Source organism: Schistocerca cancellata, chromosome 1 (genome assembly GCF_023864275.1).
Source record: "Schistocerca cancellata isolate TAMUIC-IGC-003103 chromosome 1, iqSchCanc2.1, whole genome shotgun sequence".
In the NCBI taxonomy this organism is placed as follows: Eukaryota; Metazoa; Arthropoda; class Insecta; order Orthoptera; family Acrididae; genus Schistocerca; species Schistocerca cancellata.
In genome coordinates this window covers 305108109-305132681 of record NC_064626.1, presented here as the reverse complement: position 1 = coordinate 305132681, position 24573 = coordinate 305108109, and the positions used below count along the sequence as shown (strand labels likewise).

At 46.2% G+C, this 24573-nt stretch overlaps 1 protein-coding gene across 2 annotated transcripts in view; it reads right to left on the bottom strand.

Moving 5' to 3' along the window:
- The window catches only part of LOC126172520 (actin-interacting protein 1), a 178119-nt gene that overhangs the window by 37350 nt on the left and 116196 nt on the right, over window positions 1-24573 (bottom strand). For both annotated transcript variants that reach the window (XM_049920890.1, XM_049920889.1), the window contains exon 11: window positions 18935-19054. In XM_049920890.1, coding sequence (XP_049776847.1) covers window positions 18935-19054 — 120 coding nt within the window. The remainder of the gene's footprint in view (window positions 1-18934; window positions 19055-24573) is intronic.

Sequence of the window (24573 nt, the reverse complement as noted above, 5' to 3'; positions counted from 1 at the left end):
TATTGTCACAGGAACCCAAACAACAGGTGTAGACATACTAAGGAATGTTTAGTAATTCTGAAATACTGCACTGATAATGGCTAGTTACTGGATCTCCTTTAATCAAGTTAGAACAGAAACAATGACAGACTGACTGCTCCTATCTACCATTTTGAAAGGAGGATATGTTGTAGAAAGAGTTCCTATCTGTGCAGTTCAGAAAAGCTGATGTTGGTAGAAAGATTCCAAATGTCACTGGTTGTGAAGCAGTCACTGAAGTACTTAAGTGAAGCACATCATGTTGAGAAGCATGTTCAGCTACTGGCGGTCCAGCAGTCTCTCGGTAACACTTCAGTAATGAACATTTACGCAGACAGGCAGCTTGTTAGATGCCATTCCCACATAGAAAGCATTTATCCTTCACAATGGATCCTTGATCCTTTCATCTGCACCAATAAAGGAAATTTTCCTTATCCATACTAGAACCCAGTCCCAAATACTGTTCATGCAACGTTGCCTAGTTAATGGGATCTCCCCCCCCCCCCCCCCCCCAAAATAGCCTGACCAACAAATTACCCATCTCCGGCAGCACTGCCTCCTTCCACAATGACCTCTATCTATTCAAATCCTATCAATCTGAAGCCCTCACCAACCTAGTCCTGTATAAATCAGGCCCAAACCACCTTGTAATACCTCCTCATGATCTGTGAAATTCTCTTGGTCTGCAATCACAAATTTCACGCATCTCCCGGATTGAATCTGTTGCTCTCCAGGAACTAGACACTATGCAAAATGCCACCTCAAAAACCTCTCCAAATTGCACACGTCCTACTCCTATCTTTGACTACCAATACATACCAACTCTACAAAAGCCTCCATCAAACCTCCCTCCCCATCTCCTCATAGCAGACAACCCTGCTTCACAGACCCTACTATGTTTGACACACACTGAGAAACTCCTTCACACCACCATATGGAACACAGAAACTGAACAGGTCCAAAATACTATCAGAACATTTCCCCCTAAAGCCACAGTCACACAGGAATACTAATCTTTTCCAAATGAATTACATTTTGACACGCTCCCAAATTTTTTAATGCTGGGATTGTTAAAGATTCTTTCTCCTTCTCCCAGGCATTACAGTGGAAAAACTTTATTTTCATCAATGCTACCAGTCAGATTTAACCCAAAATCAACACTGAACTCTGACTAACCCAATTTACTCCTCCAGCTAACAATTATCCATCCCCACTGCCCTCATATTATCCCCTGGTAACTTCCCAGAATTTCCTAACCTTGAAATTTGCCTCACCATCATTCCCCAAATTTCTCAACATGGAAACCAAGCTTAGAGCCAAAGAAAGGATCACACTATACCACCTAAAAACTGATCCCAACTTTATAATCCTATCTGCTGACAAAGTCTCCTCTGCTGTGGTTATGAACTTCAGGGATACCTGGCAGAGGGACTCCATCAGTTTTCAGATATATCTGTCTATAAACTCTGCCACAACCATCCCAATCCTTAAATCTAGTAGGATCTCCAGTCCCTCCTTAAATCCAACCCAGAGCCTTTCATGCTGAGTTAGTCGCACCCTCACCCTGCCCCTCACCAACATTGCCACTGCCACTCACCACTTCCCACATTCTACCTTCCGAAACTGACACTACATAGCTCCTGTTCCTTTAATGCCCGGTGCCCTGCTCATCACTGTCAATGCCACCTCTCTTACACTAACATCTCCAATGCTCATGGCCTTGCCCCTACTGAAGACTAATTTTACCAATGTCCAACTGACTCCAGACCCACAATAGCCTTTCTGGTCATCATGACAAACTATCCCCTCGCCCAAAAGTACTCTCTCCTTTGAAGACATCACCTACAAACAAATCCACCATACAGCAATAGGCACCTGCAAGGCACCATATTCACAGACTGTATAGAGGAATCCTTCCTAATGACCCAAAATCCCAATTCCTCAACTGATTCATATTCAATGATGACATATTCATGACCTGAACTGACTGTGAGGACACCCTAACCACATTCCTTCAGAACCTCAATGCCTTCTTCCCCACTCACTTCACTTGGTCCTCCTCTATGTTGGTGTTCATCTAAAGGATTGCTATGTTAGTACCTCCATCCACATCACACATACCAACCACCAACAATACCTCCACTTTGGCAGCTATCACCAATTCCATACCACAAAGTCCCTTTCACACAGGCAGCCACTGGAGATCATCACATGTGTAGTGATGAATAGTCTCCCTCCAAATATGCCAAGGGTTTCACTCATGCCTTCAGAGAATGAAATTACCCTCACAATCTTGGCCAGAAAAACATCTCCTGTGCCTTTTCTCTCCTGTACCTTACCATCTCCCACATACTGTCTGGACACAACGGAGCACTTCTCTTTTGACTCAATACCACCCACAACTGGAGAAACAGAATCACATTCTTAGTCAGGGTTTCAAACTATCTCTTGTTCTGACCTGAAATGAGGAATATCCTGCTCACTATCCCCCCCACACACACACCCAGTGATATTCCACTACCTACTGACCCTACGCAATATACTTGTACATCCTTACTCCACCCTTGCTCCTGAGCCCTTGCCTCATGGCTTGTATCTGCACACAGACCTAGGCGCAAGACCTCTGTCATACATCCTCCCACTGTCACATCACCTATTCCAGATCGATCACTGGCATCAACTGTTCCACCAAAAGCAGTGCTACCTGTGAAGGCAGTCATGTAGCTGGTCCACAGCTTCAAGAAAATGCAAGCCAGCAATGAAACCACCATTAGAAACTTTATTTCACAAGCATCTTTTGTCAGTCTAAGAGGACAAAGATAAAGCATGTTATTTGGATAGTCTCATGTTGCACTACAACTACCACTGGTCATCTCACAGCAACTCCTCATGGTTCATTAGGCTCAAACATTTTTATCTGATCCACAGCTGCCGAAATTCCATATAATTCAGCACCAACCAGGGAAATATCATCCAAAAATCACTCATTCATGGGTTACAAAGCCATTTGAAATTCATATGAAAAGAGATCTGTCTGCCTTAGCCCAGAGCTAAATTCCCCTTGTCATAGTAATATTGCTGTTAAGGCAAAGGACCATGCATCACTGGGAAGACTGAGCAGAAGTGAGGGACAACAATCTGTGCTCAATAAAACCTACAGTTGTGGGATAATTTCTTCTAGCTACTAAAGCAAAAGTAAGTCAAGTCACTGTCAAATAAGGTACTACGTCTAACTAGAGGGCCTGCCATTGGTTGGCTGATTCGTGGCAGGGGCCAAACAGTGAGGTCATCAGTCCCATCGAATTAGGAAAGGACGGGGAAGGAATTCGGCCCTGCCCTATTAAAGGAATCATCCCAGCATTTGCCTGAAGCGATCTAGGGAAATCACGAGAAATCTAAATCAGGATGGCCAGATGCAGGTTTGAACCGTTGTACTCCCGAATACAAGTCCAGTGTGCTAACCACTATGCCAGCTCCCTCAGTAGCCTGCTATTGTACAATGCTTGTTGAAGTTAGGGGAGAGATCCACGGTTATGACTGATCTTTTGTCCCAATGTCAAGGCTGGAAATCCAGCTTTCATTTTCTGTTATGATTCTTTAGTGCAAGTATCATCATCATCATCATCATCATCAACAACTTCAATCATTTCCCAACAAAAGTTCACTCTCTTTTCTTTCTGTTGTTGTGTCATTACACAAGGAAAAAATTTTGTAGCAACTTTACGCATGTTCAATTATTCCACCAAAATTTCATGGCAAGACCCAGCTGAGATGCTAACCTGCAATTTCTTTGACAATCAGTTGGAGATTTGCATGCACCAGATCATTGATTTTTTGAATGTGTGACCCTTATCAAGGATCATCTTGATTTAAGTGCATGGAAACTATTTGTAATATTGCATACGACCCAGAGCATTGTCTCCATAAGCTTGTTTCAGAAGATGAAATGCTTCTGTAAAGATATTGTTACGTAGAAGAAGGTGTAATTAGATGAATGACGAACACTAACTTCACTTAACGAAGGTTTATTCAGCACTTGCACATACAGGAGTGCGGAGCAAACTGCCTCCGGCCAGAAAACGTACCGTATATATACAGTTATAGAACATTCCAGTACAATGATTCTTGACATTTGTGGATACTTCTAGAATGTACTAGAACCGAATATAGAAATTAAAATTTTACAGTTCAGGTGAGTTTTGAACTCACGACCCTCCATGCAACATTCTAGTGGCATAACCACTGCACCACGGTGACTGTGCTAATCAGCTTCTTCTGTGACATTGCTCCCTCCTTAAGAGAATAGCGTCTTGGTGTTATGTCATCCTAGTCCAGGAATGAGTCATCGGTCCTGCATGCTCTGAACTCCCAATGACTGATGTTTGCCTTGGTGGTGATCTTAGAACTTCCTTTGCCGCTACGCTCTTCGTCACCTTTCTGCTTGTTACGTGTTGCTGGAGCTTTGAATTTACCCTGGGATGCAGGATCCTTATAGAGCATCATTCGAAGGATGTGGACCGTATCTCTGATCTTTCGTCATCTTGTGTCAGGGTCGAAATCTTCAACTTCATAAATAACTTCAGACAACTGTTTTACAACTTTATAAAGTCCACGCACCTGAGGAGCTTCTCAGAGAGCCCAACCTTCTGAATAGGAGTAAAGATCCATACAAGGTCACCAGGCTGGTAGACAACAGGGTGGTGGCTGGTGTCATACCTTTGGCTATCATTTTGTTGAGCCTGCAGCATGTGGAGTTGAGCTAACTGCCTAGCTTCCTCAGCTCTGGTTAGCACCTGGTTGATGTAGTTGTCAACCACGTCATCAGGATGTAGTGGAAACACAGTGTCCACTGTCGTAGTCGCCTCACGCCATGCACCAGGAAAAATGGCATAAATCCTGTGGTGTCTTGTTTGGCGGTGTTGTAAACAAATGTCACGAAAGGTAGCACCTCACCCCAGTTGCTCTGCTCAACACTGAAGAACACTGACAGCATGTCGGACAAGGTCATATTTAGGCGTTCAGTAAGCCCGTTAGTTTGCAGGTGGTAGGCAGTCGTCATGTGATGAGTAATGTTGCACCAAAGGTTTACCTCTGTCACAAGATTCAGTTGAAAAACGTTCCCTCGATCCGTAATTAACAACCTTGGGGCACCATGTTTTAATACAATGTCTTCCACGATTAATTTGGCTACTTCGAATACTTTGGCTGTTTTCACAGCTTTTATAATGGCATAGCGTGTCAGATAACCAGTGCAAACAATAATCCAGCTATTGCCACTAGCAGATGTTGGAAATTGTCAGAGGAGGTCAATTCCAACAAGCTGGAAAGGCGTTTCGGCTGGTGGAATTGGTATGAGTCACCCAGGTGGTTTCTGAGGAACTGCCTTTCTCCTCTGGAACTCTCGACAGTGTGACACAAAGTGACAGACACTCCTAAATAAATCTGGCCAGAAAAATCTCGTGCGTATCCCATCACATGTCTTAATAAAGCCTATATGTCCAGCCTCAGGAGTGTCAGGGAATTTCAGTAGAACATCTAAGCGCATGTGTTTAGGAATCACTGGCAACCACCTCTTTCCAAACGGATCAAAGGTTTTCTTGCAAAGTAATACCTTACCTACCTTAAATTGTCCTTTCACATCCTCTGACTGATTTAAGGCAAGCATAACTTGAGGTATCTTGGCGTCCCTCTTCTGCTCAGCAGAGAAATCCTGGAGTGCAGCGAGACAGCCAGTATCTTCATCAAAGTCTTGATGGTCTTGCACAGGGTTTCTACAGAGACAGTCGGCATCGTCGTGTTTTCTTCCACTTTTGTACACTATGGTAATGTCATACTCCTGAAGATTTAGTGCCAACCTGGTGAGTCGTCCTGTTGGATCATTTAGGACCTGTCAACCAACAAAGTGAATGATGGTCTGCAACAACTGTGACTGGCCTTCCATAGAGATACTGTCGAAATTTGCATATGGCCAAGATCACAGCACGACATTCTCTTTCTGTAGTTGAGTAGTTTCTATTGGCTTTTGTAAGTGTCCTAGAAGCATAGGCTATAACCATCTTCCAGAATGAAATTTTCACTCTGCAGCGGAGTGTGCACTGATATGAATCTTCCTGGCAGATTAAAACTGTTTGCCGGACCGAGACTGCAACTAGGGACCTTTGCCTTTTGCGGGCAAGTGCTCTACCAACTGAGCTACCCAAGCATGACTCACGCCCCGTCTTCACAGCTTTACTTCTGCCAGTATCTCGTCTCCTACCTTCCAAACTTTACAGAAGCACTCCTGTGAACCAGACCGAGACTCGAACTCGAGTCTCGGTCAGGCACAAAGTTTTAATCTGCCAGGAAGTTTCATATCAGTGCACACTCAGCTGCAGAGTGAAAATCTCATTCTGGAAACATCCCCCAGGCTGTGGCTAAGCCATGTCTCCACAGTATCCTTTCTTTCAGGAGTGCTAGTTCTGCAGGGTTCGCAGGAGAGCTTCTGTAAAGTTCGGAAGGTAGGAGACGAGATACTGGCAGAAGTAAAGCTGTGAAGATGGGGCGTGAGTCGTGCTTGGGTAGCTCAGTTGATAAGAGCACTTGCGCGCGAAACGCACACTCGGATGCACATCTTTATGTACACAGTATCTCATCCCATCTCATCTCGTCGAGCATAATCTTCGAGCGACCACAATCTATAATTACCTGAGAAGCTTTCAAAAAGTCCGATCCCAGAATGACATCATGACTACACTCTTGCAAGACGACAAATTCTAAGGGCTATGTATGGCCACTTATACTCTCACGAATGACACATCTACATGTATGTTTTACATATTTCCCATTAGGCACCTTCAGCAGCGATGTTTTGTTGTCGATGAATACGGTTTTCTGCAGATGGCGAGGTACTTCTCCAAAATGACTGAATATGACGCTCCCGAGTCCACAACAGCTTGGCCTGGTCGGCCATCCGTGAGGATATCGATATACTTTATCATCATTTCTGTAGTGATTGATGGCCGAGGATTTTTCCTCTTCGGCTGCTTCACCTCCAAGGAAGGTCGCACCCTTTAGTTTTCCAGGTTGCGGCGGCTAGGTGATTGGCTGGAGCTTTTAAACGGCGATGGAGACCTTTATCAGCACGTTGGGGAGTGGCCTCTCCAGGGGCTAGCTTGCAGCAATGGTGACCTATGTTGTCCTGCACCAACATCATCTTGTTCATCTTTGTTGTCCCTGAGTTGGCATTGGCAAAGATTGGTCTGCTGTCTTCTGGCGCGGGCATCATCAAATATCCGCCGCCTTTCTTGGCAACAGTGCACCACATGGCCCAGTCATCCGCAGTGGAAACATACTGGTTGGTTCTCCTGGGTCCTCCAGACGTCAGTCTTCCTTGGTGCCCAAACAGGATGCGGCACTGTAGGAACGTAACTTCACCTGAGTCTCAACTTTTTCACCCTTTTAAAGGGAAATGAGGACGAGAGATTAGGTTGTGTCTGTTCCACTTCCTCCCCTATGACCTCTTGAAGCTTCTCTGTTTTTTGCTTGTCATGCAATCCAAGTGCCTTCTGAACTTCCTCTCTCACTATCTGATGAACACTTGTGACATTAGTTCCTTCCTCCATCACAGACATCAATACAACATTTGGAAGCCATTCAAACTTCTTGTGTGTAATTCTTTTTTTATGCATTGTCTCGATATACTGGCACCATTTTATGAAGTTGTCTGCTGTTGAGACCTCCTTCAGGAGTAGGGCTTGATACATGTCCTGATACATACCCTTCATGAGATGTGCAACCTTATCTTCCTCCTCCATTCTAGGATCCACTATTTTACACAGCTCCAAGATGTCTTGAATGTAGGATGCTGTAGTTTCTCCTGGATGCTGTGCCCTGCACTTAAATTTATCTTCAGGCTTGCACTTCTGTCGTCGTGTGTCGCCAAAATACTTGTGCAGTTCTGCCTGCAATACTTCCCAGCTTGTGAACTTCTCCTCATTGTTCTCATACCATTGCTTGGCAGTGCCCTCCAAGTAGAAAAATACGTTACCCAAACACACGGTGTCATCCCATTTGTTAAATTTGGCTGTACGCTCATATATCTTCAGCCACTTGTTTGTATCTTAGCCATCGTCACCAGAGAACCCGGAAGGATGTCTCGTGTTGGCACACACTTACTGTCATCATAACGTCCTCTTCTTCTTCTGTCTCCAAAAGATTGTGATCTGTTGAATATGGCTCAAACTCCAGTTTCTCACCCCGTAAACAGCAGCTCTGTCATGGCCTGATGGGAGCCACTGTGTCATCGATAATGTGCGCTATCACATGTTCCAGTACCCAGGGTCTTCACCATAGTAATGTCATGTAGAAGAAGGTGTAATTATATGAATGACGAACACTAACCTCACTTAACAAAGGTTTAGTCAGCACTTTGCACGTACAAGAGTGCGGAGTTAACTGCTTCTGGCCAGAACACACACAGTTTATATACAGTTACAGAACGCTCCAGTACAATGATTCTTGACATTCGTCGATACTTCTAGAATGTACTCGAACCAAATATAGAAATTAAAATTTTACAGTTCAGGTGAGTTTTGAACTCAAGACTCTCCTTGCAACAGTCTAGTATCATAACCACTACACCGAAGTGACAGTGTTACTCAGCTTCTTCTATGATAATATTAACATGTGATTACAAAGGAGGGAATGTGCAAGGCATTTCTGCAACCATACATTACAAAATATCTCTTATTTTCTCAACAGACTTTGTATAACCCTTGAGGCAAGGGCTTGAGAGTGGAAGTGGAGTAAGATGGACCAGGATGATGTGTATGCTGGTTGGCCGACAGAATATAAGTTTTGGGAGGGGGTGGGGGGGGGGGGGGTGAGAAAGATCTTGGGTAGGAAGTCCTTCATTTCTGGCAATAATAATAGACAATTAAATCCCTGGCAAAGGAAATGAGTCAGTTGTTCTACTCCATGATACTGGGTGTCAAGGGTGTGCTCTTTTGTAGCTGGTTCTTTGTGGTGTTGGGTGGATTAAGGGTGTGGGAGAATATGGATACTGCATGGGAAATATAATTTGTGGACTTAGTTTGAGGGATAGTGCCTGTCTGTGAATGCCCTCTTAAGACCTTCAGCATGCTGGGGAAACAATAAGATCTCCCTTGTTATGTATCCCAAAGGTCTCATGAGAACCTTCATGGAAAGGCACTAGCCCCCAAACATAGTCAACAAACAGATTTACAGTGACTTATCCTCACACATCCTTAAACCTCCCACTATCACTACCTCTAAAAATCAGCTACGAAGAACTGGTCCCCTCGTCATCCAATATCATCCTGGGCCAGAACGACTGAACTAGATCCTTTACAACAGCTTTGATTATCTATCATCACGCCCAAAAGTGAGTCATGTTCTACCCAAAATACTATCCACATGTCCTACAGTGGTATTATTTCACCTACCAAAGCTGTGGAACATCCAGATCCATCCCTATTCTGTTACTACTCCCATCACCTTGCCACTATCATCATATCCCTGTGGAAGACCCAGGTGCAAGACTACCCAATTCATCCACCAAGCACATCCTACTGCAGTCCTGTCACGGGCTTATCCCATCCCATAAAAGACAGGGTGCAACTTAAAATAGCAGCCATATCATTTGCCAGTGCTCTTGAATCATTGCACAGCTTTTTATGTTGGTATAACAACTAAACAGCGGTCCACAAGATTCAATGGCCACCATCAAAGTGTGGCCAAGAACCAGTTCCACAACACGCAGCCGAGCAGAACACAGGCACTTCATAATTAGGGCCAACCGGATCCTTCCCTACACCACCAACTTTTTGTGTAAACTATGTAGATGGGTGTTATCCTTCACTCCCGTAACCCTTGTGGCCTCTCTCCATTAACTTATTGTTCCCACACTCTCTACCCAACAGCTTCGCCTTCATTTGTCCTGTTATCCCCTCCCAGTCCCACGTCTCCAAATCACTTTCATTGTGGTTGGTTGGTTGGGGTTGAAGGGACCAAACAGCAAGGTCATCATCAGTCCTTTGTTTCATAGGTGGTCCATTCGGACGGGTGTACATCTCAGAAGAGTCATAGTGATAAAAGGTAAAAGGCTAAACAATGTAAAAGTGCAGTCGTGCTGTCAATGGTGAAAACCTAAGAAGGGAAGTCAGCAACTGGGCAACCCCAAAGCCATGCTAGAGGCAGGAAATATCCCACCTCTGATGCCGTACAGGCAAGACCACCTGCTATTTAAAAGCATTCAACCACTAGAATGTAAAAGTGCATATTATAAGAGGAGACTAACCAAATCTAAAAAACAATAAAAACAGAGTAAAAGGGAGAGGAAAGAGGATCTTGGCCAGGGAGGAGAGTCAGGAATCCCCAAACACAGTTTACAGTGGGAGGGACCCCAACCTTTACCACCCTGCCCCCATCCCAAGAGCGAGATTAAAAAAACCTTAGAACTGAAAATAAAAAAACACTTTCACGGAGGAAACTGAGAACCAGTTCAACCATCCAGGGATTGTCTGCCAACATTAAAGTGCGGGGAAGTCCGTACTTAGCACGCAGAGCCAGAAGAAGGGGGCATTCCACCAAAATGTGGGCTACTGACAGGAAGGCCCCACAACCACAAAGTGGGGGTGGCTCATTACACAAAAGAAAACCAGGGGTCAGCCTGGTATGGCAGATGCGGAGACGACACAGGGTGGTCGAGTCCTTTTGGGAGAGGTGGAAGAACGCCATGGGACAGGTGTCATCTTAATCATACTAAGTTTATTAGACAGGGAGGTAGCCTCCCAAGAGTTGGCCCATGATTGTGCGAAGTGGGATTTGATATGAAGCCGTAAATCTGCCTCAGGAGGGGTTACAGGGAAAGGGGGGGGGGGGGGGGTGACTGCTCCCCCAGCCAAACGATCAGCAAGCTCATTGGGATACCTACATGGGCAGGGACCCAAAGGAAGTCAACGGAACAAGCAGCATGGTGAAGATCAATGAAACAGTCATGGATAGACAAGACCAAAGGATGGCGGGGAAAAACACCGGACAATAGCCTGAAGGCCACTCATTGAGACCATACATAACAATATGTGGTTGAGTTGGGACTCTTTAATAAAGGTAAGAGTCTGGGAAATTGCCATCAATTTCGCAGTAATCACCCCACATGCAGTTGACAGGAGATGATTTTACATGCCAACAGAGGACGTGAAGGAATATCCAACAAGACAAGCAGATTTAGAGCCATGGGTGTAAAAAAAAAACCAGCATCTCGAAATGCCCATAAAATTCGAAATTCGGCAGAAAAAACAATGGAACACCATCAGGGGAAGGAATCTTTTGGACCTCGGGGGAGATCCATCCGAATCCGGGGCCAAGGAACTAACCAGGAGGGGATTTGGGGTGGGGGGGTGGGGGGGTTGAGGAGGGAACGTGGGAGACAAGACAATGAAGGAAGCTGAAAATCATGGCAAAGAGATGCAAGGCGGAGCCCAACCGGTAAACCCGCCAAAGGGTGGGAATCTGGTGGGCGACATCCTTGATCTGGGAACAGGATAGAATAGGAAGGGTGAGTGGGAGAGGAATGGACAGCGATTGCATAAGAAACCAGAAGCTGGGACTGCCGAACAGAAAAGGGGGGGGGGAGAGATCCCAGGTTCAACCAGGAGACTATCAACAGGGCTACTAGGAAAGGCACTGGTGGCCAAATGGATACCACGATGGTGGACCTGATCCAGGAGGCACAGTGTGGAAGGATCAGCTGAACCATAAGCTTGACAACCTTAGTCCAAGTGAGACAGCACTAAAGCCCAATAAAAGCAGAGAGGAGTGGAACGATCCGCAGCCAAAGAGGTGTGGGCAAGGAAGCGAAGGACATTAGAGTTTATGGACACATCCTATCTGCAGAAGTGTGATATGAGGCAGTTATCGAAAAGAAGACCCAGGAAACGAAACTGTGGAACCACAGGTAATCGTTGTGCATCGAGGTAGAGCTCCAGATTGGGGTGGACCGTAGTATGGCGACAGAAATGGACCACCCGCGATTTTAAAGGAGAGAATTGAAACCAGCGTGAGAGTGTCCATGCACAGGCATGCCATATAGCACCGTGGAGCTGCCGCTCTGCAGAGGCCATCGAAGAGGAACTAACACAAATGTAGAAATCACCCACATACAGAGCAGGGGTGACCAAAGGACCAACAGAGGCCACAGGTCCACCTATAGCAATGAGGAAAAGAAGTACACTCATACGGAACCCTGTGGGATGCCATTCTCCTGGGTGTGTGGAGAACTAAAACCAGTACCAACCTGAAACCTGAACAACCAATAAAACAGGAACTGGCAGATAAAAATCGGGAGTGGGCACTGAAGAACCCACTCATGAAGCGTAAGATAGATATGATGGCACCAAGCCGTGTCCTAGGCCTTGCGAAGGTCGAAAAATACTCCAACCAAATGGCGGCGCTGGGAAAAAGCTTGCCGAAATGCGAATTCCAAGCAAAGTAAATGATTGATTGGAGACCGTCCCTCTCGGAAGTCACACTGGTAAGGAGACAATAGATCCCGAGATTCGAAGACCCAAATGAGCCCATGGGCTACCATCTGTTCAAGTAACTTGCAAACAACGTTTGTCAGACTAATTGACTGATAGCTTTTGACAAACAGGGGGTTCTTACCAGGCTTAGGAAAGGGAACCATGATACTATCCCTCGATTGAGAAGGGAAGTCACGCTGGAGCCAAATACGTTTAAGCATCTGGAGAAGATATTGTCGTTGTGGAGCACTGAGATGTTGAAGCACTTGGTTATGAATGGAACATGGGCCAGGGGCTTCTTCATGAAAAGAAGAAAGTGCGGAAAGAAGTTCCCATTCAGTAAAAGGTTTGTTGTAAGATTTTGACTGATAAGGGGTAAAACATAAGGCGGAATCTCCGGCCCACTGTTTCTGGTGAAGGAAAGAAGCCGGATAGGAGGTTGATGCTGATGCTGTTGCAAAATGGATCGCAAGATGTTCTGTGAGAATCAAAGGGTCTGTGCAAAGGCCATCCTGGAGGCCAAGGCCCAGGAGGGTAGACTACCAATGACAACCATGACATATGGACAGCAGAAGCGAGGGAAGAAACGAAGTGTTTCCAACACAACCGTTTGCTACGTTTGATTAAGTAACGGGCTTTGGCATGAAGGCGTTTAACCTTTTAAGTGGGCACGACTGATATATTCGTCCATGCTCTGCTATTGCACAGTGCGTTCGACGGATATATCCGTCCACTGCGTTCTGTGGCTAGTAGCTAGTGGGAATGACGAGTTATTGGCCTGCCGTTGACACTGTGGTATTAGTTGAGCTTCGTCCACTAGATGGCAGCTCTTGTCACGCAACACAGTGTGCTCTAGGCTAGTTATAACATTGTCCACCCAAGCGCGCGTCGAGAAAATACGTCCTGTGAAACAGCCGCAAAAGCGCGCCTTTTTCGGCTGTGTTTATCGCAGTGTTAGTGAGTGATCTTTTGCAATGGTGAAAATAAGTCGTTTATCAGATTCGGAGATTGAGAAGCTGCTTTTAGAAAGTGACGATAATTTCAGTGACAGTTCTGAAAGTTTTCAAGATACAGATGTTGAGGCTAGTGAAAGTGACTTTGATTCAGAAACATGTGATGACGATACAACACTACTGCAGCAGACAGTACCTAATGAATTTGTGCATGCTAGTTCAGTTCGTATTCAATATTTGTTCAGTGGTAATAGTGGTTCAGTTGTGCCTCTAAAACAAAATGAAGTGATGAGTTGTTTTAGGTGTTTTGTGGATGATGCTTTGTGCACAATGATAGCTGAACAGACGAACTTACATGCAGAACAGTTCATAGCTTCTCATCCCAATTTAGCAGCACGCTCCAGGGTTCACAGTTGGCAGAATACTACACGCGTCAAGGTAAAAACACTTATTGGAATGCTTGTACTTCAAGGAATTCTTCACAAACCGGACCACAAAATGTACTTTTCAAAGAAGGAACCAGTTGACACACCTTTCTTCAGGAAAGTGATGAGAGTTAAAAGCAGTTTCATCTTCTATTGAAATTCCTCCACTTTGCTGACAATACCTCATATGATCCACTAGGCACTATCAGCACAAAACTATTCAAAATTCAAACCATTATGGAGCATCTGCGGTGTAAATTCAGATCAGTGTACATGCCAGAAAGGAACATCATCGTTGTTGCTCTGGCAAGGACGGCTTGATGGAAGCAATATATTCCATCAAAGCGTAGCAGATTTGGCATCAAATTGTACAAACTCTGTGAAAGCAGTTCCGGGTATGTATGGGACTTTATTGTTTACACTGGAAAGGCCGCTAATTATGGTAGCCACTATCCAGACGAAAAAATAACCTTTCGAATTGTTTTGGAACTTGCACACGATCCACTCGGGAAAGGCCACTGTATTTATCTTGACAACTGGTAAACCAGTACAGATTTGGTGGACAAACTAACCAGCAATAACACCGATGTTGTCGGCACAATGCGGCAAGACAGGAAGGGGTTCCCTGTCTTCGTAAAAAAGGAAAAACTGAAGAAAGGGGGAGTACATAACAGGCAAGCAGATGATAATGAAATGGAAAGACAAAAGAGACGTTGTTATGGTCAGCACCTTCCATGACGATACATTTGTAAATGTAAACTCTAAGAATGGAATCGTTCAAAAGCCACAAGTTGTCGTTGACTACAACAAGAATATGGGGGGCGTGGATAGGTGCGATTCTCAGTTACAAAGCTACCAGATGGCCAGAAGCAGGCTGAAAAAATACTATCAGAAGCTTTTCCGTCACTTGTTGGACATTGCATGCTACAATGCATACATTCTGTACAAGAAGCATGCTGGCAAACAAAGTAGAATGAGCTTCCTGATTAGTCTTGGTGAAGCGCTGACCATATCTTCACATCAAGGGACATCAGTAGGACGCCCACCTCGAACACCAAAAGCAACATGCCTTACAGCCAGGCATTTTCCAGACCTTCTGCCACCCACAATGAAGAAAAGACCAACAAGGATGTGTGTGGTGCGTACGAGAAAAAGCCTTCGCAAAGAGACTTCATACTGGTGCACAGAATGTGAAGTTTCCTTGTGTGCAGCACCTTGATTTAAAATGTTTCACACTGAAAACGATATGTAATATTGTGAAAATTCATTTCCACCCAATATCAATTTAAATTCAACAATGACAATGCGAAGGAAAATCTGAGAACAGTGCGCAGCACCACCACGAACGGGAGCGCTGGCGTATATTACCCACTGTGGAAGATGCGCGCGCGTGCAAACTACCCACTTAAAAGGTTAAAGGTAATACAATTGGCAGTGGGTGGGTGCCTCTTAAGGTGTTGCAAAGCTCGAGGGCAATCACAAATGGCAATGGCAAGGGCCATACTCCACCACAGGACTTGCCAGTGGCGAAATGGTCCGGTTGAGCGTGGGATCGCAAGGCTAGCAGAGCGAACAATAGCATCAGACACATCATGTAGGATGTCATCAACATAACCAGACAAAGAGGGAGAAAAAATGACCTGTGCAGTACATAGAGGCCAATCGGCGCATTGGAAAGACCAATGAAGTAACCCGTACATCAGTAATCGGGAAGGGAGTGAGAGAATCAATGGGAAGTGGTCATATCACAAAGGTCGTCGTATGGCAACCGGTGTAATGAAGGGAGGATGGAGGGAGAAGAAAGAGAAAGATCAATGGCAGAAAAGGTACCATGAACAGCACTGAAATGGGTAGGGGAGCCATCATTAAGAAGGTACAAGTCGTGGTCTGCAAGAAACTGGTCTACGAGAAGACCCTGACTAGATGGAAATGCACTGCCCCACAAGGGATGATGAGCATTAAAATCCCCGAGAAGGAGGAAGGGAGGAGGAAGTTGCTGAAGGAGGACAGTTAAGGCAGCAGGCGTAAAAGTCCTGTCAGGAGGCAGATAAATATTGCAAACTGTGACCCCAGAGTCCAGGTGGACCTTAACAGCAACCGCTTCCAATGTAGTTTGGAGGGGAATCCATGTGCTATCAACATCTGTACGAACCAACGTAGAAACGCCACCAGAGGCCTGCAGAGGGCTGACCCGATTTTGACAGAAAGCACAAAACCCACGGAGGGTCGGTGAGTGATCATCAGTAAAATGAGATTCCTGCAGAACCACACAAGCTGCATAGTAAAACGAAATAAGGGATTTCAACTCTGGAAGGTGATAGTAATATCCATTACAATTCCATTGGATAACCATAGAACGATGACTTAAATGGGGGTTGAACAGGCTAAAGCCAGTTATACTGCCGGGTCACCACCCGTTACCGACAAGGAGGGGGCGACATCCATGAACGAAAGGTCAGAATCTGGTGGTGAAGCCGGGGATGGGACCTCTGGTGACACCAGCGGCTCTTTGTCCCAGGACTTGAAATTATTCTTCTTTTCAGGCTGAGATCGAGGAGGGCTGTGTGGCATAAAGGAGCCAGCTGCAGCAAGATCTGGAACAGAAAGAGAGTGGGCAACCTGGGGGCACATAGAAAGTGGTTCTCGTGATTGTTGTGTGGCAGCAGGCCTTTGGCCTGGAAGGTGCCAGGAAGGGGGGTTCCTGGGAGGGGCGCATTTGACTGCAGAGGCTGAAGTAGTGAAACACTTCCCCGGCTGGGGAGGGGGAGCAGTGCTCAGAGGGGAGGGTGTGGGAATCGCAGGAGAGGGGGGGGGAAGGTGGTTCAGGACTGGGGTAAGGAAGGGTTGAAGATGTAACTAAAGCATAGCTAAACGTCATTGAGACAGGATGAAGACGTGCATACTTCTTAGGAGTCTCAGCGTAGGTTACATAATCAAGGGACATATACTCCTGTATCTTCTTTTCCTTCTTATAAGCTGGGCAATCTGGTGGATGTGCAGAATGATCGCCATGACAATTAACACACACAGGAGAGGGAACACAGGAACTCCCCTCATGGAGTGGACGTCCACAGTCACCACAGAGAGGGGTCTGCGAACAGTTGGAAGATGTGCCCAAAACTCAAGTACTTAAAACATCTCATAGTTCGTGGGATGTACGGCTTCATGTCACATTGATAAACCATAATCTTGACCTTCTCAGGGAGGGTATTCCCTTCAAAGCCCAGGATAAAGGCACAGTATCAAGGCGATTGTCGGTTGGGCCCTTCTGAACACGCCGAACAAAGTGAACACCCCGTCGTCCTAGATTATCTCTAAGTTCCTCATCAGTTTGAGGGATGAGGTCCCTGTGAAAAATTACACCTTGAACCACATTCAAAGAATGGTGGAAGGGTGGGGGGTAAGGGACACAGATCTGGATCCGTATGCATTCCATTTGCATAGCGTCCGTCCTGATACAACCCACTCCGATCACGGGCTCTCCCCATGGCGCTACCCAGCCACAGCAAAGGCCGTCTGGCACGGCGGCCATTGCCGGGAGTTATGATGCTCCAGAATGACAAGCAACCTCTCCTAGGCTTATATGAGGTGGTCACAGCTCACGTATCAGAAGTGTGATCCCTGTGTTTTCAGGGGGCTAAACCAAAAGGGTACATAGCGACCCCACCACACAGGCTGGCTACCGTGCTGGCTACGTACCTTAGCATCAGACAACGATGTGAAGGAAAAGATGGAAGGAACTAGGAGGGCACACGCCGGAGACACTAAATAAGGAACTCTTCCCCAAATAGCTCACACTACGGAATAGGAATTTAGTAATGGAGGTCAAACCCCAGAGGGGGTCCAAAAGAATGCCAAAAGGATGACTTAATTAGTCAACAAAACCAAATCTCAAAGCCAACAGAACCAGGAGGATACCAAGAGAGGGACAAGTTAGGGCTGAGGGGAAGGAGAAACGACAGGAAAGGAAGGGAAGGGAAAGCAAATGCAGTCCAGGACAAAAGGAAGACCTAAATAGCTCGGGGCTCCATGCTCGCCACGCACATACTCACGAAAGGGCCGAGAGTCCCCTGGGGGACTTTCATTGTGCACTGCACCAGCCCTGGTAACTGTGTATCACATACCTAGCCCAAGCAGCTGCCACCCCTCTCTCTTGAATTCCTATCCAGCAAACATCCTGCCTCCCTCCACGGTAGTAGCTATCTACCACCATCCCTTCTTCCTTCTTCCCACCTAAATGTGTGTGTGTGTGTGGGGGGGGATTCTCATTTTATTTCAAAATCTAGGAAGTTCCTCCCCCCCTCCCCCTTCTGTGTATACCTGGCGACCAGTGCTACCGTTCTGTGGTGAATAGTCTCCTTTACAACTACTTCACATTCAGCCAGAACTTTCCTTAATATACATAAGTAATTTGACCAAAGTATTGTGACAAAACAGGAAAAACAAGGATGTCTCTCTGTTGCATTTTATTTTAGTGCAACAGTATATTACTTTACTTCAGGCACTAATGACCATGATGCCGAGCTTAACAACTTTCTCAGGCTTGTCTATAAATGACTGAATATCTCAACTATATTCTGATTTGTTATCCTGAACTATATTCTGATTTGTTATCCTTTTGTTATCCATATTTATATTCCATCGAGGACTTTCCATTCCCACATTTAAATGGGAAGGAAAGATCTATATGTATGAGCACGCAGAGTTTGGTAATACAATTTAATAAAACCACCTAGCGCTGCTATATGTATCAAGTACTTAGTGTTTCACAAGCTTTCACAAGAATGTTGTCAAATGTTAACTACTGAGTGTTATGAGGTTGGCAGGAGTGGGCTTATATAAACATGCTCCCAGCCATGATGTTACTAGTAACTAATTTATTGCCATACAAATTAATATATTTGCTTTACATCAGTTTTAACATTGTGAGGACTGAACTCTTAATAATGTTCTGCTTTTATACTACTTCCAAACATTTTGTAAGTAATAAAACTAAAACAGTAAAAATGTTTGTTACCTTTTGGTCCAGTGCTCCTCCAACAGCAACATCTGGATGTTCACTGTTTAATGAAACACATGATGGCTCGTAATCTACAGGCAGGCTAAATACTTTCCTGCCTCCTTGGACAACACAAACCTGAATGGAAATCAGAGAATATTAGAATCCATGTATCCTCGCCTGAGAACAGAATATGATAATCCAATTCTTTAAATACATAATGGGATATGGTACAGTAAGATGCAGAAAATGATTTAATTGTTATGGGAAGGTGAGACAAAAGATGACTAAGAGTTGAAGGAGAAGAAAGAAGGGTGAAGGAAAAGGACTGGAGAGGTCTACGAAAATCACCTAGAACTGCAGATCAGGGAGACTTACCGGACAGGCTGAGAAGGAAAGACTGATTGTCAGGGATTGCACCAAATGAGATTTGAAAACCTAAGAGATTACAGATGGAAGACAGGATAACATGCAAAACAGAGATTACTGCTAAAACATCGTGCATCAGTTAACAAAAGTGAAAAGTTAAGTGCATTGTACAGTACAGTGGTGGGAGAGGGGTGGCGAAAAATAGACGGGTAAGAAAATGGAAGATGTAGAAAATTAAAATGGAGGAAAGAAAGGAGCAGTTACTGTGAAGAAAAGCTGAGCTGGAAGAAATTAACATAAATTAATGGACAGTGGGTGGCAAGAACCAAGTACATGTTGCTACGCTAGGTTCCACCTGTGGAGGTCTGAGAAACTTGTGTCTGAGGGAAGAAGCCAGATGGCACGTGTGGTGAAACAGGCACTGAGGTCATGACTATCAAGTTGTAGAGCATGCTATGCAACAGGATATTGTGTGTTGCTTGTATAGACCTCTGACTATGCCCATTCATCCGAACTGTTAATTTGGTGGTGGTCATACCAAAATAAAAGGCCAAACAGTGCGTACACAACAGCAGCTGGTATATGATGTATTATTTCACAGGTGGCTCTCCCTTCGACATTACATGTTTTGCCAGTTACAGGGTTCATGTAAGGTCCATGTAGTACGAAAGGTCTATCACTTAGAGTTAACTGAAGTTTTCTGAAATAATATATTGCAAATGTGTCTAAAGAAATACTCTTTATTTATTTCCAAGAATTTGATACTGTCTTAAGCAATTTAACATTTAGCTATATTTCAAACTGCACTATTCAGAGAGTCCGCAGTTCGTGGTCTCACGGTAGCGTTCTCGCTTCCTGAGCACGGGGGTCTCGGGCTCAATTCCCGGCAGGGTCAGGGATTTTCACCTGCCCCGAGATTACTGGGAGTAATAGTGTCATCTTCATTATCATCATTCATCCTCATTACGGTCAGAGGAAGGCAACGGCTTACTACCTCCATTAGGACCTGCATAGTATGGCGTTGCGGGTCTCCCGCATTATTCCCCAACGCTCTTTCAAGAAGCCTGGGACTTCATTTCCACTATTCAGAGAAGAAGTAGTCTATAAGTCCACAAACTACAATGAACTAAATCATCTTCCACAATTACAGCTCAGCTGCAAACTAAAACTTTAAAAATTAAACATAAGCAATGTAAGAAGTATCACGTTCTGGCTACCTGGTGCCAGGACAAAGAACAATTAAGGCTTGAAGTGATTCATTAATGAATACTAATACTAATAATAATAATAATAATAATAATAATAATAATAACTAGCAAATCCAAATTATTAAGGAAGAACTGTAAATTTTAAATAAAAAATTTGTTTGACAATATTACAAATATCCTTGACAACCGAGTAAACAACAGAACATCAAGAAGTAGTGTGTAGCTGACTGCACACTGAAAGCCAAATGCTAAAAAGGGAAACAGTTTGCCAATAAATATATTTAAAGTAAACAGCAAAGGCCATGTCACAGACTAAGTCTATGAAATGAGGACTGGTGGTCATTACTTCTATGGGTGACAACTGTATTCAACAGGTTTCCAGCAACTAGCGGTATTAACAGCAGTTGTTTGGGACCTAAAACTATATGGCCTCTCCAACAGCAGAAAAGTAACGTCATCATCATCAGCATCATCATCATCATGCAACGTGCTGATTAACCAGGTTTGATGAGCTTCATTGAAGGCAAGTTGACTTAAAAAAAATGTTTTGGTTATAGTGAATGTCAGTGTAGTTCAAGTTGATTTTGTTTGCCAAAAAAGTTTCTGATGAAGTCACCCACAATTTCACACTTGCCGATTGGAGAAAAAGGGGAAGGGGGGGGGGAGGGGCTAACGGGAGGATCTAAGGGGAGGGGGAGTTAAGGGGAGGGGGAGAGTTAAGGGGAGGGGGGGAGTTAAGGGGAGGGGGGGAGTTAAGGGGAGGGGGGGAGTTAAGGGGAGGGGGGGAGTTAAGGGGAGGGGGGAGTTAAGGGGAGGGGGGGAGTTAAGGGGAGGGGGGGAGTTAAGGGGAGGGGGGGAGTTAAGGGGAGGGGGGGAGTTAAGGGGAGGGGGGGAGTTAAGGGGAGGGGGGAGTTAAGGGGAGGGGGGGAGTTAAGGGGAGGGGGGGAGTTAAGGGGAGGGGGGTGTTAAGGGGAGGGGGGGTGTTAAGGGGAGGGGGGTGTTAAGGGGAGGGGGGGTGTTAAGGGGAGGGGGGGAGTTAAGGGGAGGGGGGTGTTAAGGGGAGGGGGAGAGTTAAGGGGAGGGGGAGAGTTAAGGGGAGGGGGAGAGTTAAGGGGAGGGGGAGAGTTAAGGGGAGGGGGAGAGTTAAGGGGAGGGGGAGAGTTAAGGGGAGGGGGAGAGTTAAGGGGAGGGGGAGAGTTAAGGGGAGGGGGAGAGTTAAGGGGAGGGGGAGAGTTAAGGGGAGGGGGAGAGTTAAGGGGAGGGGGAGAGTTAAGGGGAGGGGGAGAGTTAAGGGGAGGGGGAGAGTTAAGGGGAGGGGGAGAGTTAAGGGGAGGGGGAGAGTTAAGGGGAGGGGGAGAGTTAAGGGGAGGGGGAGAGTTAAGGGGAGGGGGAGAGTTAAGGGGAGGGGGAGAGTTAAGGGGAGGGGGAGAGTTAAGGGGAGGGGGAGAGTTAAGGGGAGGGGGAGAGTTAAGGGGAGGGGGAGAGTTAAGGGGAGGGGGAGAGTTAAGGGGAGGGGGAGAGTTAAGGGGAGGGGGAGAGTTAAGGGGAGGGGGAGAGTTAAGGGGAGGGGGAGAGTTAAGGGGAGGGGGAGAGTTAAGGGGAGGGGGAGAGTTAATGGGAGGGGGAGAGTTAAGGGGAGGGGGAGAGTTAAGGGGGGGAGTTAAGGGGAGGGGGAGAGTTAAGGGGAGGGGGAGAGTTAAGGGGAGGGGGAGAGTTAAGGGGAGGGGGAGAGTTAAGGGGAGGGGGAGGGTTAAGGGGAGGGGGAGAGTTAAGGGAGGGGGAGAGTTAATGGGGGGGAGTTAATGGGGGGGAGTTAATGGGGGGGAGTTAATGGGGGGGAGTTAATGGGGGGGAGTTAATGGGGGGGAGTTAATGGGGGGGAGTTAATGGGGGGGAGTTAATGGGGGGGAGTTAATGGGGGGAGTTAATGGGGGGAGTTAATGGGGGGAGTTAATGGGGGGAGTTAATGGGGGGAGTTAATGGGGGGAGTTAATGGGGGGAGTTAATGGGGGGAGTTAATGGGGGGAGTTAATGGGGGGAGTTAATGGGGGGAGTTAATGGGGGGAGTTAATGGGGGGAGTTAATGGGGGGAGTTAATGGGGGGAGTTAATGGGGGGAGTTAATGGGGGGAGTTAATGGGGGGAGTTAATGGGGGGAGTTAATGGGGGAGTTAATGGGGGGAGTTAATGGGGGGAGTTAATGGGGGGAGGTAATGGGGGGAGGTAATGGGGGGAGGTAATGGGGGGGGAGTTAATGGGAGGAGTTAAGGGGAGGAGTTAAGGGGGGAGTTAAGGGGGGAGTTAAGGGGGGAGTTGGTAAGGGGGGAGGGGGTTAGGGGGAGTTGGTAAAGGTTGGTAAGGGGGGAGGGGGTAAGGGGGAGGGTGTACGGGGGGAGGGTGTAAGGGGGGATGGTGTAAGGGGGGATGGTGTAAGGGGGGATGGTGTAAGGGGGGATGGTGTAAGGGGGGATGGTGTAAGGGGGGATGGTGTAAGGGGGGATGGTGTAAGGGGGGAGGGTGTAAGGGGGGAGGGGATAACTGTCAAAGACCTACTCTCCTTCTCTTGATCCCTGCAATGGAAGCACTTCTTTGCTGCAAATCCCTCCAACCAAAACCACCCTAATTCTAACACTGAGCCCTGCCTCTTCCAGTTCATACCACCATCCGACCATGTGAACCCTGCCTCTTCCAGTTCATACCACCATCCGACCATGATCCTCCTCCTAACAACCCACTGGTCACCTTCCAGGAATTCCTTACCTTCAACTTAGCCTAACCATCCTTTCCCAGGCCCCTTTCTCAGAGCATGAACCTTTCAGTAGAAGAAAGAACAGCCATACCCAACCTCAAAATTAATCCTGACCTACTCATCCTACCTCAGACAACAGATCCACCACTGTTGTTCGGAATCTCAGTGACTACCTGGTAGAAGGACCTGGAAGTCCAACACAAACTCCAAGCCCTGCTTAAACCCTTAGGCCCATCCCAGAACATCTCCTCTGAATCTATTTTCCTCCTCACCCCTATGACACCCTACGCACCCACCTTCTACATGCTCCCCAAAATCCACAAGCCCAACAATCCTGGACATCCTGTTATGACTGGTTATTGTGCCCCCACTGAAAGAATTTTGGCCCTCACTTACCAACACCTCTCACTAACTGCCCGTAATCTAGCCTTCCACGTCAAAAACACCTATCACTTCCTTCATACTCGTCATTGTTGATGCCACCTTCCTATCCACCAACACTCCTCATGCCCATAGTCTTGCTCCTATTAAACACTACCTTTCCCGATATTCTTCAAACTCCAAAGCCAATACCTCATTCCTCATACACCTTACTAACTTTATGCTAACCCACAACTACTTTTCCTTTGAAGGGCAGGTATATAAACAAATCTGCAGCACAGCTATGGGCACCTACCTGCATGGCACCCTCCTATGTCAACCTTTTTATGGGCCATGTAGAGGAGACCTTCCTAGCCTCCCAAAACACCAAACCCCCCACTCTGGTCCAGGTTCATTGATGATATCACCATGGTCTGGACTCAGGGCCAAGACACCCTATCTTTGTTCCTTCGCAACCTCAAGAACTTCTCTCCCCTCCGCTTCACATGGCCCGCATCAATGATGTCTCCACACACCTCTGTCCACATTAAGCCCACCAACCACTAACAGTACCTGCATTATGTCAGCTGTCATCTCTTTCACACAAAAACATCCCTTTCACATAGACTGACTACCCAGGGCCAGCGTATCTGCTGTGACAAAAAATCCGTTGCTCAGTGTGCTGAGGGTCTCACCAAGGCCTTCAAAGACAGACCCTATCTCCTAGACATAGACTGCAAACAGATTTCCCATGTCATTTCCCCCCACACCCCCAATTCTGCCACCAACCGCAAGAACTAGCCACACAAAGGAGCATTCCCTTTAGCACTCAGCACAGCCCTGGACAGGAACAACTGAACCACATTCTTTTCCAGGCCTTGACTCCCATCATCGTGCCCTGATATGAGGGGGACCCCACCCGAGATACTTCCTCTCCCTCCTAAAGTGGTGTTCTGTTGCTCACCCAGCCTC